This window comes from Bos javanicus, chromosome 11 (genome assembly GCF_032452875.1).
Source record: "Bos javanicus breed banteng chromosome 11, ARS-OSU_banteng_1.0, whole genome shotgun sequence".
NCBI classification, from domain to species: domain Eukaryota; kingdom Metazoa; phylum Chordata; class Mammalia; order Artiodactyla; family Bovidae; genus Bos; species Bos javanicus.
The window spans coordinates 3,247,807-3,260,526 of record NC_083878.1 but is presented as its reverse complement, the minus strand read 5'-3'; the positions used below and the strand labels follow the sequence as shown (position 1 = coordinate 3,260,526).

General features: G+C 52.3%; 1 protein-coding gene across 2 annotated transcripts in view; it reads right to left on the bottom strand.

Annotated features, from left to right (window-relative positions):
* LOC133256703 (tyrosine-protein kinase ZAP-70) overlaps positions 1 to 12,720 on the bottom strand; it is a 39,743-nt gene that overhangs the window by 4,523 nt on the left and 22,500 nt on the right. For both annotated transcript variants that reach the window (XM_061431582.1, XM_061431583.1), the window contains exons 4-12: positions 6,899 to 7,037; positions 6,717 to 6,798; positions 6,590 to 6,636; positions 6,327 to 6,378; positions 5,168 to 5,360; positions 4,459 to 4,665; positions 2,493 to 2,685; positions 2,263 to 2,403; positions 2,051 to 2,163 (exon numbers count right to left, since the gene is read on the bottom strand). In XM_061431582.1, the coding sequence (XP_061287566.1) occupies positions 2,051 to 2,163; positions 2,263 to 2,403; positions 2,493 to 2,685; positions 4,459 to 4,665; positions 5,168 to 5,360; positions 6,327 to 6,378; positions 6,590 to 6,636; positions 6,717 to 6,798; positions 6,899 to 7,037 (1,167 nt within the window). The remainder of the gene's footprint in view (positions 1 to 2,050; positions 2,164 to 2,262; positions 2,404 to 2,492; positions 2,686 to 4,458; positions 4,666 to 5,167; positions 5,361 to 6,326; positions 6,379 to 6,589; positions 6,637 to 6,716; positions 6,799 to 6,898; positions 7,038 to 12,720) is intronic.

Genomic DNA, 12,720 nt, shown 5'->3' with positions numbered 1-12,720 from the left:
TCAATATGCCAGCAAATTTGGAAAACTCAGCAGTGGCCACAGGACTGGAAAAGGTCAGTTTTCATTCCAATCCCAAAGAAAGGCAATGCCAAAGAATGCTCAAACTACTGCACAATTGTACTCATCTCACACGCTAATAGAGTAATGCTCAAAATTCTCCAAGCCAGGCTTCAGCAATACGTGAACTGTGAACTTCCAGATGTTCAAGCTGGTTTTAGAAAAGGCAGAGGAACCAGAGATCAAATTGCCAACATCTGCTGGATCATTGAAAAAGCAAGAGAGTTCCAGAAAAACATCTATTTCTGCTTTATTGACTATGCCAAAGCCTTTGACTGTGTGGGTCACTATAAACTGTGGATAATTCTGAAAGAGATGGGAATACCAGACCACCTGACCTGCCTCTTGAGAAACCTGTATGCAGGTCAGGAAGCGACAGTTAGAACTGGACATGGAACAACAGACTGGTTCCAAATAGGAAAAGGAGTACGTCAAGGCTGTATATGGTCACCCTGCTTATTTAACTTATATGCAGAGTACATCATGAGAAGCGCTGGGCTGGAGGAAGCACAAGCTGGAATCAAGATTGCCAGGAGAAATATCAATAACCTCAGATATGCAGACGATGCCACCCTTATGGCAGAAAGTAAAGAGGAACTAAAAAGCCTCTTGATGAACATGAAAAAGTAGAGTGAAAAAGTTGGCTTAAAGCTCAACATTCAGAAAACTAAGATCATGGCATCTGGTCCCATCACTTCATGGGAAGTAGATGGAGAAACAGTGGAAACAGTGTCAGACTTTATTTTTTGTGCTCCAAAATCACTGCAGATGGTGATTGCAGCCAGGAAATTAAAAGACGCTTGGAAGGAAAGTTATGATCAACCTAGATAGCATATTCAAAAGCAGAGACATTACTTTGCCAACAAAGGTCTGTCTAGTCAAGGCTATGGTTTTTCCAGTAGTCATGTATGGATGTGAGAGTTGGACTGTGAAGAAAGCTGAGTGCCAAAGAATTGATGCTTTTGAACCGTGGTGTTGGAGAAGACTCTTGCGAGTCCCTTGGACTGCAAGAAGATCCAACCAGTCCATCCTAAAGGAGATCAGTCCTGGCTGTTCATTGGAAGGATTGATGTTGAAGCTGAAACTCCAATACTTTGGCCACTTCGTGTGAAGAGTTGACTCATTGGAAACGACCCTGATGTTGGGAAGGATTGGGGGCAGGAGGAGAAGGGGACGACAGAGGATGAGATGGCTGGATGGCATCATTGACTCAATGGACATGAGTTCGGGTAGGCTCCGGGAGTTGGTGTTGGACAGGGAGGCCTGGCGTGCTGTGATTCATGGGGTTGCAAAGAGTCGGACGTGACTGAGCGACTGAACTGAACTGATTTACTGGATTGCTTGGATGTCTGGGTGTCAGTGTGACAGGTGCTGTCCTGTGGGATAACTGACATTGGGACAGTAAGGGGGTCAAATATTGGAATGCCTAAGCACTGCGTGATTAGTGAAGGGTGACAGCTTGTGTGGGTGCACGTTCCTTGTGCTTGGAAGTGGAGATACTGCTGATGTTGGGGGTTAGGGTGTTCAAGCACTGAACTTCAAGCAGATGGAGGTGGGGGATATTGAATATTTGGGGGCTTCAGTGTTGACCTGAAGGGGCAACTATGTGTTGGCTGAAGGGGAAAAGGAATTATATTACACAATGGAATATTACCCCATGCCCTGAGTACTGGTGTCATATTTTGGGTAACAGTACTGACTTGTTTGAATCTTGTAGGATTGCTTGAGTGCTGGCTGAGGGGGACTGAGGTTTTAGATGCTGGAGCCCTGGTGTCCACAGGTAGGGTGTTGGGGTGCTAGAGCATCGTAGGGTCAATGTGTTGAAGAGCTGAGCACAGAGGCAGGGGAGTAAAGGTACTGTGGGTTGGAAAGGCCATGAACTGCGTGGGTCTTTGGGTGTGAAGAGTGATGCTTGGCTGTCGGACACCACAACCTCCTGCCCCAGGCCCAGGTGACAATTCAGCCAGGTACCCTCCCACCCGCTGGCACTCACTTGTAGGTCCAGCAATCGCTCATGAGCTTGTACATCTCAGGGGGACACTCTGGTGGGCACTCCATCCGCTTGCCCTGCTCGATGAAGGCCATGACCTCCGGGCCCTTCATCTTCTGCTCAAGCCAAAGTCAAGTGCACGTGTGAGTAATCAGGGCTCCCTCCCCCAGTCCCCCTTCCCACCCAGCCAGCCAGCCGCCTCTGCCCACGCCTACCTTGTAGGGCTTCTGCCCGTAGGAGAAGGCCTCCCACATGGTGACTCCGTAGCTCCAGACGTCGCTGCGGCTGGAGAACTTGCGGAAGTTGATGCACTCGGGCGCATACCACTTGAGCGGCCACTTCCCGGCTGAGCGGGCCTGGGAGCCGGGAGATAATGCTGAGAGAGGGCTCGGGGCCTCCACCCGCAAGCCCCCTCCACCTGGGCATCCCAGGGCCGGGGGCTCACGGTGTAGTAGCTGTCGTCGGCACCCAGGGCCTTGGAGAGCCCGAAGTCGCTGATCTTGGCGTAGTGCCGGTTGACCAGCAGGACATTGCGGGCCGCCAGGTCACGATGCACAAAGTTTTTCTCTTCCAGGTACTTCATCCCCATAGACACCTGGTGCAGCAGCTCCGCCACATTGCTGACGGGGATCTCCTCCCTAGGGTGAGGGGGAAGAAGGGAGCAGCTGGGAGAGGATGCCCAAGGCCCCAAGGGGGCAAAGCACAAGTCTGATCCAGCTGAGCTTCTGTTGAACAGGAGCTAATTGTGCACCCGCTGTGTGCTAGGCATGGGGCGGGGACACACCCAGTGTGTGAACAAAACAGGCACAAACGTTTGCCCTCATTCAGGCTTTAAATTCTACCCACCGTGATCCCCAAACTTAATACATTTGCCTATATCCCCTGTGTGCCCTCAGGGAGTCTCCTGGGCATCTCTAAAATAATAAAGTCAAACTGCTGACTGTTCACAGGTATGTGCACACGCGCGCGCGCACACACACACACACACACACACACACTTCCCTTTCATCTTTTCACGTACTCAAGCCTTGCCCTCAGCTCCTCTTCTTCACACACAATAGTCAATCTATCAGCAAACCCTGGCAGCTCTGCCTTCAGAATCCCTCCAGTATTCCCCAACTTCTCTCCACATCTGCTTTTGCCACCTGGACCAGCCCCCATCATCACCAGCCTAGACCTGAACAGCCCCCTCTGTCCTTACCTGCCACAGCCTGTCCTTCACACACTGGACACAGGCTCTGCCTCTCCTCCTCTGCTCACAGCCCCCACAGCTCCCACCTCACTCAGGGAAAATGTCCGAGTCCTCCCCATAGCCAGCAAGGTCATGCATCATCCACCTTGTCACACCCCTGCCCATATCACCTCCCCCGCCTCCTGCACTCTGCGTCACCCTCAGGGCCGGAACTCACGGCCCCTCCACCAGTCCAGGCACCTCAGGGCCTTTGCACCAGCCGCCCACTCTTCCCCCACAGCTGCACCTGGCTGCCTCCCTCGGTTTGCAGAAACCTCACATTCTCACTTCTCACCTCCCAGCCTGACTCTATACACTTTATTATAATTATTATTAAAACCTCTCTTCCTCAACCAGAATAAGGGCAAAGAACTTTTGTCTCTCTCTTCAGTGATAATCTCAAGTGTTGGTAATAGTCCCCAACACAGAGAAATTGCCCAGAAACACCTGTGGAATAACTGAGTACCTGAGCTGGGACCCGTGAAGGCACGCACTCCAGCAAGAGCTCGGGTTAAAGGTCACATGCCTCCATGAATGTAAAAGATTCTGTCATAAGGGTAAGAGTTTGAGGCATGAGGAAACCAAATGGAACTGCAATTTCTTTGTATTAGAGGTCAGCCAAATTTTTTCTCTAAAGGGCCAGCGAGTAAGTATTTCAGCCTTTGCAGGACACATATGGTCTCTGTCACATGGTCCTTTTTTTTTTTTTGGAGACCTTTGAAAATGGAAAACCAGGCTATACAAAACAAACCTGGCTGCAGTTTTCTGACCCTGCTTTAGGTCAAACACAATCAACTATCACAGTGGATCTTGAATTGATGGAGAGACCTGGGGTGGCAGAACCAACAGAGCTAATACTTACAAAGCTCCTACAAGGAGTGCTAGGCCCTGTTCTGAGCACTTTATAAATATCAACTCATTTGACTTCAAGGGCCCCTGGAGGGGGCATCGCAGTTTTTCAAATGAAGAAACTGAGACACAGAAGAATTAAGAGACCTGCCTGGAGTCACAAGAGTGAGTGACAGCGCTGAAACTCAAACCTGAGATCAGATCTGTCAGGGGTGTAAGTGTGGGCAGCAGGTGTAAATGTGTCTAATGTGGGGAAATGAGTGTGGAGCACACCTCTGGGTGGACAGGCTCAGCCCCCAGTCCCAAACGCCCCGCCAGCCCAGGGGCTCACTTCTTCCCGACCAGGAACTTATGCAGGGGCCCGCCGCCAGCCATCTCCATGACCAGCATGAGGGCCTCGGCCTGGCAGACTCCAATGAGCCGCACGATGTAGGGGTTGTCCAGCTGGTGCATGATCTGTGCCTCCCGCATCATCTCGTCCTTGTCCGCCTTCTCCGTGCTCTGTTTCAGCACCTTGATGGCCACGTCGATCTGCTTCCTGCCGTGACACAGGGAGGGGCACCGCCTGAGCCCGCACTGGCCTGGACCACTCATTCCCTCATCCCCACCAGACCTGCCTCTCTTCCCCCGACTTGTGTAGTGGCTGCGTGGTCTGCCGCCTAGACCTCCCCGTCACTCAGAGCTCACAGCCAAGCCCCTCACCAAAAAGAACCGGTTCAGTTTCACCCTCCCCGGGGGCAGCCTATATCCAATGACCTGTGTGTATCCAATGGCTAATCAATGGAGGAGACGAGGGTTGGCCCCTCTGCAGCTCCCCTGCGATCAGCCAAGGACTCCATTGCAACTGCAGCTAGCCCAAACTCTCCCTGCCCCTGGCCAGCTCCTCTCACTCCCTCTCGGGACTGTCCTGAACTCTCCCAGGTAAGCCCCCCTCACAGTCAATCTGAAGTCTCATCCTGGCTCCACTCCACAAGGCCTGGAGAGGCCATGCCCCCTGTGCCCCACCCAACAGTGGTTCCCCAGCCAAGGCGGGAGCTTACTTGCGCATACGGTAGACGCCCTGGCGAACTGAACCGAAGTTGCCGCAGCCAAGTTCGATGTCAGCCATGAGGAGGTTCTCACGCTTCAGGAAGAGCTTCTTGTTTTTGAGCTCCTCAGGGTCGCTGTAGGGGCTCTCATAGACGCTGGTGTCCATGGGCATCGTTCGCGGCTTCTCTGAGGACACTAACCGCGCTGGGCACACACACAGGTGTGCACTCCCAGGTCAGGAGCAGGGAAACGGACAGGGGTGGGAGGAGCACAGGAAAGCCTTGGCACCCACCAGGCACACGCGCCAAAGGCACGAGTCGCACTGTGCAGAGCATGTGTGTGCGTGCGCATGTGCACTTGTGGGTGCTCCTGGTCACACCAGCTGTGAAGCCACATCTAATGTGCAGGTGTAACACGTGTGCAGCGTGTTCACACATGTGCGCCCACAAACTCTCTCACCCATGTCTTGGTGTGTGCTAGGGGTCCTAAAGCGTGTCTACACAAGCAACCATTAGTGTGCCAGCTGCAGTGTGCACATCTGTGTGTGTGTGCACTGACATGTGTGCACACGTGTCGTGCCCACCTTTGTCTACGTATGAACCACACAGCCATGTGTACAAGGACTCCAGGTGAATCTGTGTGCACAGGCTTGCATCCATACATGAAACACTTGAGCGTCTGTGGCAGGCATGTTAGGTATGTGGGCTGTGGAGTCTGTCTTCCTCGGTTCAAATCCCAGCTCCACCCCTGGCCCGCTGTGCGACCTGACAGTTCCTGCCCTCCTCTCCCTTCTGTAAAATGAGAATAATGACCATGACCGCCTCTTGTGGTTTGTTAGAGGATTCTGCAAAGCTCATACACTCAGTGTGCTAGAGCATGAATGGCACGCAGTAGGTGCTTAATGGATGTGTTTCTACACCCGAGGCTGCCTGGGCACGGCCAGGTGTAGCCCCCTGTGTGTCAGCATGCCCCCAGGCACATGCGTGCAGGCGGGCGTGATGCGTATGCCCACGTGGACACCTGCAGGCTCACTCTGTGCCCAGGGCAACCCAGCCCACTGCCCGAGGTCAGGCCTGGCCTAGGCCTCCCCTGACACAGCCCAGGGCCTAGCCAGGATCCCAATCTCAGCCTGACACGAACCCCCACACACCCTCACCTCTGCCGGCTCACCTGGTTCAGGGGTGTATCCATCTGAGTTGAGAGTGTCGATCCGTCTCTGAGGCTAAAGGTCATGGGGTCAGCAGGGCCTGAGTCGGGGGCACCCAGCTCCTCTCATGCGCCCTCATCCTCTGAGGACTCCCAGAGTGCTGGGGGCCCCTCTTCTGTTCCATGGCAGCCCCACTCTTCCCTGCCAAGCCCTACCCTGGGAACAGGACTCATCGCCCACTGTGCTCCATCCCCAAGGCCCCACCTCTGGGAGGCCCCTGACTCACCTGGGTGAATGTGGACGGGTGGGCGGGGAGTGTAGGAGCAGCGGCCCCTGGGGGAGCCGAAGGGACAGTGAGGAGGTGGAGCCATGGTCTCCCGGCCCCCCACTCCCGCCACTGCCGCCCCACTCACCTGAGCTGGCGCTGCTGTTGGGACAGGCCTCCTTCAGGCAGTAGATGAGTCCATCAGCCTTCAGCTTCAGGTACTCCACCAGCTATGGGGGGTGGGGTCAGGGCTGGGACTCCCCTCTTCCCCAGGAGCCTGAGCACCCCCAAACAGCCTCTCCCCTACAACAGGGCGGGTGGGCGGCTTACCTGCCAGAGTGTGTCAAATTTGGTCCCCTCGGGAATGCAGTATTTGCCCGCCTTGTCCTGGCTGATGAGGTAGTGGTACACAGTTTTCCCATAGATCAGAGACAGCGCGTACGTGCCCGGCTCTTTCCGGGGTCTCAGCCTGGCAGGAGGAGGAGGAGGGGGTGTCACCCCAACAACCACCCGGGCCCCTGGTGGCTCCCTCCTAATGGAACTCAGTTCCCACACATACACCCTATGGGCTCTGCACCCCAGAGCCTCATGGAGAAGCGGCAGGGGTTGTGGGAACCAAGGTCAGGCCCCACTTGACCTCCAGACCTACTGGTAACAGACTCTGGGTGGGGCTGGGGGAAGGGGCACCGGGGCAACCAGAGAAGAGGAGAACCATGTTCATAGTCGTCCAAGCACAGGCAGGGGGCCATCCACAGGGGAATACTGGACTGCCTGTGGTGGATTTTCAGTCCTACATAGCCTAACACTCAGCCACCCCAGCTGGATACTTGGCCACTCAGGGGGCAACACTCGGCTATACACTGGGGACGCCTGGTTCTCCATGGCAACATCTTGCCACCCATGGCCACAAGTGGGTGGGGGGAGACAGCTGGCCACTCATGGCGGGATATTTTTCCATCTGTGGTGGACACAGAGCCACTCGTGGGGGACACACAGCCTTAAGACCATTCTCCTGGGGAGGCAAAGCTATTTCTATACATTGAGCGATAAAGGTAAGCACAGGTCCATGGCTAGGTCATAGGGCACCTTCATACAAATCAGAACAAGTCACCTCATCGTCACAATAGACCCATCAATTATAACAGATGGCCTTTAACAGAATGAGACCCTTGATTGTACTCTTCCGGAAATTTGCCAAAATGTTAAACTCTTCCATGTCTCTGAATGGGAATGGAGCCCCTCAAAGATGGCGTCTTCATGCAGTAAGAACCTGTCCAACCATGCACATGTGCATATGGATGCACACAGACACACAGGCCAGTTTAGGGCACCCTGCACCCTCCCATCCCGTGGTAAAACTAGTCAACATCCTGGCACAAGGTTCTATTCCAAGGTTAAGTGTAGGTTTCCAGCAGAGGGGGGAGGGCAGCTGTCCCTGGGGCCTCCGGCACCATGGAAGTGGCAGACAACTGACCAATAATCTAGAGGATTGAGCTGAGCTACGCGAGAGTCGGCCAGCAGCACGCAGGAGGAAACAGTCACGGGATAACCCATGTGGGTGCCCTTAGACCGCACACTCCCAGGGCTTGGGTCCTGCCCGTGGACAGCCATTCAGTGGACAAGTATTTACTAAGTGTTGAGCACATGCCAGGCACCGTTCTAAGGGCAGGAGTCCAGTGGTGAACAAGACAGATGCGAGTTCACCTTGCAACCCTTTCTTAAGCCAAAGGACAGAGAAATATCCCTTAAATCTCCATAGCAAAACCTGCGTGAAGAATGGAGGGGTGACTGTGAATATCCCATCCATTCCTAGATAGCAAGTTCCCAAAAGAACAATTCAGTGAAAGCTGACATGGTTCCCAGGCCAACTCACAACATGCGGGGACACCTGGAGAGACAGGAAACAGGGTATGTTGGGGGCAACAGGGGGGCACCAAAGTCAAGGAAGAGAATCCTACAACAAACTGAGAAACGCAAATGTCCCCCAGAAAGAAAGGCACTTCCATAACTAGACTGGTAGGCTGGGCCGGGCGTTGCTGCTGCTGCTAAGTTGCTTCAGTCGTGTCGGCCTCTAATTTCTAGTTCTCTCCTTTGGAGAAGTGAAAATACCTCGTAAGTTCAAACTCTTAAGATTTTTGAACCGACAACAGACTCAATGCCCAGCCACTCACCCACAAACATGTGTGGAATATTAGGGAAAAAAAAAATACAGTCACAATATTAGGCATTTCTTCCCATCAACAGATGGACTCTAGTTCTGTATGTTTTGAATCAAGGCTTGACCACATGACTTGCTGCAGCCAATAAAATATTAGCGAACAGGACAGAGTAAGAGGCTTGAAAAGTGGCTGAGCACTGGGGCTTGCCTGCCCTTGCTTGCTTTTCCTGGCAACCCTGCAAGCACTACAGGAATGAGTCCGTGCTAGCCTGTTGGGGGGGCCACACAAAGGAGAACCAAGGCACCCCAGCCTGCCAACTGCCAGACTGGTGAGTGAGGCCACCCCACACCTTCCAGCCCCAGTCAACCCTCCAGCTGTGACCACACAAACAGGTGCAAAAAAAACCCAGCTGAACTAAGCCCAAAGAGCCAACCCACTGAACCAAGCGTGAATAAACAACTGGTGTTTTAAGCTACAGCACATTAGGTTGATTTGTTGCACAGCAAAGGCCGACTGATACACTGTCTCTGGGACGAGACATGAGCGTTCACAAAAGAGCAGCCACCAGTCCCATATAGGCAAAGACACTGGTGTGTTCACCAAATACATTTCAATACCACAAATTCTACTTTGTTTACTAAAATCCAGCAGTTGGTGGCAGTTCTCTGTCCTTGAAGTTCAAACCTGAACTTAAAAACTAGAGGTACAGGCTAACACATCAACATCTATCTCCACTTTTAAAATATAGAGGGCTGCCCAGGTGACTCAGTGGTAAAGAATCCGCCTGCCAAAACAGGAGACACAGGTTTGATCCCTGAGTTGGGAAGATCCCACACGCCTCGGAGCAACTAAGTCCATGTGCCACAACTACTGAGCCTGTGCTCGGAGTCTGGGAGCTGCAAATACCGAGCCCACACGCCGCAACTACTGAAGCCCAGGCTCCCTAGAGCCTGTGCCCCGCAACAAGAGAAGCCACCACAATGAGAAGGCCACGCGCCACGGCGGAGAGTAGCCCCCACTCTTTGCAACTACAGAAGAGCCCGTGCAACAACAAAGACCCAGCACAGCCAAAAATAGATAAATATTTACAAAATAATACGTGGAACCTGATCCTGGTGATAAAAATGAGCTGCCATTTATGAACATACTTGCTCAATCTGTCAATATTTGACCTTTCATCTTCACCACGTTCTCCACAAGATACCCACCCTGTGCTATAATTACCCGTATTTTGCACATGAGGAAGCTGAGGTTCAAGGAGATTACATCTCTTGCCTCAGCTCCACAGTGGGTTTGGGATGGAGCCAGGATGTAAGCCCATTTCTGACCCTACAACTGATTGCTACGCGGGACTGACACCCAGCCCTGTAACAGATTCTCCTTGCACCTCCAGCAAGGTGCTTCTTCTCTGTGAACCTCAGTTTCCTCATATGTAAAATGAAAGAACAGAGCTAACTCAGACGTTCTTATCCTGAAAAGGGCTCCAAAAATGAGGTTCAGGATTAACCACGATCTCGTGTAAGTGTGATCCACTCGGTGACCCCATGGACTGTAGCCTGCCAGGCTCCTCTGTCCACAGGATTCTTCAGGCAAGAATACTGGAGTGGGCTGCTATGCCCTTCTCCAGGGGATCTTCCCAACCCAGGGATCGAACCTGCGTCTCCTGCATTGCAGGCAGATTCTTCACTGTTTGAGCCACCAGGGAAGCCCATGATCTCATATAACTGTCTGCAAAATCTTTGGGGGTAAACATGTATTGGGGATTATGAGTAGTATTCAGCTTCAGTACAATTCCCAAAGGGGCCTGTGGTCCATTAAGAAACACTTAATGATATATAGTCTTGAAGGCCCTTTCCAGGGTTCAGGTGTCTTTTTCAGTTGAATCAATCAGGACCACAAATGCTAAACAGGCAGAAAGGAAGTGAGCTTTGGCAGCAAAGCATTCGGTATAATTCCATCCATTTGCCAGCAGCTCTGAACAGTGGTCGGTGATAAGTATGGCCCTGGTCTTGATTCCTGGCCACAGGGGCCTGTGACTTTCCATCACACCTGCACCCTCATTGCAGAATTAGACCAGTCCTGGGCTTATCCCCAGCATCATGATGAACTGTAGGTGTTCCTTCATGAGATTTTTGTGCCTACAGCTTTGACCTTCAGTCCCTAACTATCCACATATTGAGAAAGCAGTTATTGATGACAGGAACCACAAGAAGAGCCTACGACAGCTTCTGTCCAGAGCATGCCTTGCCTAATTGTCCAGGAGTCTGGCTCACTGTAGCGGCTCTTGGTCTCAACATTTCCCTCCCTGAGTCATGTCCCTCATAATGTCACTGCCCCAGCTGTTTCTGAACCCCAGCATCAGCCTCAGTCTATACTGTATCAGATCATAGCTCCCTCAGCCTCAGTCTTAGAAAATAGCCTTAAGTTGTTCAGAAGCCATCTTTGCAGCTGAGTATTATCTATAACATGCATTCAAGAATTCCCTCAGAAGTTTGGCAAACTCTACTTCAATTTACAGCCTAGCTTTGTTAGATCAGATCAGATCAGTCGCTCAGTTGTGTCCAGCTCTTTGCGACCCCATGAATCGCAGCATGCCAGGCCTCCCTGTCCATCACCAACTCCTGGAGTTCACTCAGACTCGTGTCCATCGAGTCAGTGATGCCATCCAGCCATCTCATCCTCTGTCATCCCCTTAAGCAGGGTGGAAAAAAAATTGTATTATTTGACAATAATATTTTATTATTATTACAATCTTGTAGAGGGATTCCTGCAGATAATCTGGTGCACATGCTCAGGCCTCACAGGGGAGGGGAAATCAAGGGGAAAAGGTCAGTTCCTCCAAGAGGGATGGCCCTGGGAGAGGAACAGCCCTAGGGGAGGTAGGTGAGAGCAAGGATTCAGCCAGGCAGGATCTCAGGCCAAGAAGAGACCATGAGAAGGGAGGCCCTCAAGAATTCACATCTTAGGGGAGGATGCTGCGTTTCCTGAGGCCACAGGAAAGAGACAGGCACCAACTTTGTCTATGTCTCGGGACCAGAGTGACCTCAGCTGACATCTGGATAACACCTGCTTGAGAGAGGAGCCCAGGTCCTGACCGGAAAGCAGGAGCCCCAGCACAGGGCTGTAAACAGCTTTAGACCGACTCTTTCATAGTAACTAACTCACAGACAGCCACATGGTTCAGCCATGGCTCAGGCTCAGGCAGAGACATTGCATTTACCCACATATACTAACATTCAGTGCGCTTTTAGTATATACCAGATCCTTGACTTTCACTTGTTGTTCAGTCACCAAGTCACGTCTGACTCTTCACAGCCCCATGGACTACAGCACACCAGGCTTCCCTGTTTCACCATCTCCCAGAGTCTGCCCAAGTTCATGTCCATTGCATCGGTTATGCCATCCTGCCATCTCGTCTTTTGTCGCCCTCTTCTGTTTTAGACTGCTTAACACATATTAATTGGTGCATTCCCCTAACAGATCCTTGGGTTAGTACTATCGTCATCCACAGAGCAGTTTCAATGCTCCCTCAGGGCTCTGACCTCACTCAGGATCAAAGCCAAAGTCACCTCCCTGGCCTCACCCTCTCCCACTCCATGCATGCATGGGTGCTAAGTCGCTTCAGTTGTGTCCAACTCTGTGTGACCCCATGGACTGTAGCCTGCCAGTCTCCTCTGTCCATGGGATTCTCCAGGCAAGAATACCAGAGTGGATTGCTATTTCCTTCTCCAGGAGATCTTCCCAACCGAGGGATCGAACCCAGGTGTCTTATGTCTCCTGCACTGGCAGGCAGATTCTTCACAACTAGTGCCACCGGGGAAGCCCTCCCACTCCAGGTATCACTTACTCAGCTCCAAGCACACTGGCCTCACTGCTTCTGGAACATGCCAAGAACCTCCTCCTGGTCTGAGTACAAGCCAGAAACACCTCCCAAAGAGCTGACAGCCCACTTATCACCTCCTTCGGTTCTTTACGCAAAAGTCACCCTCTCTG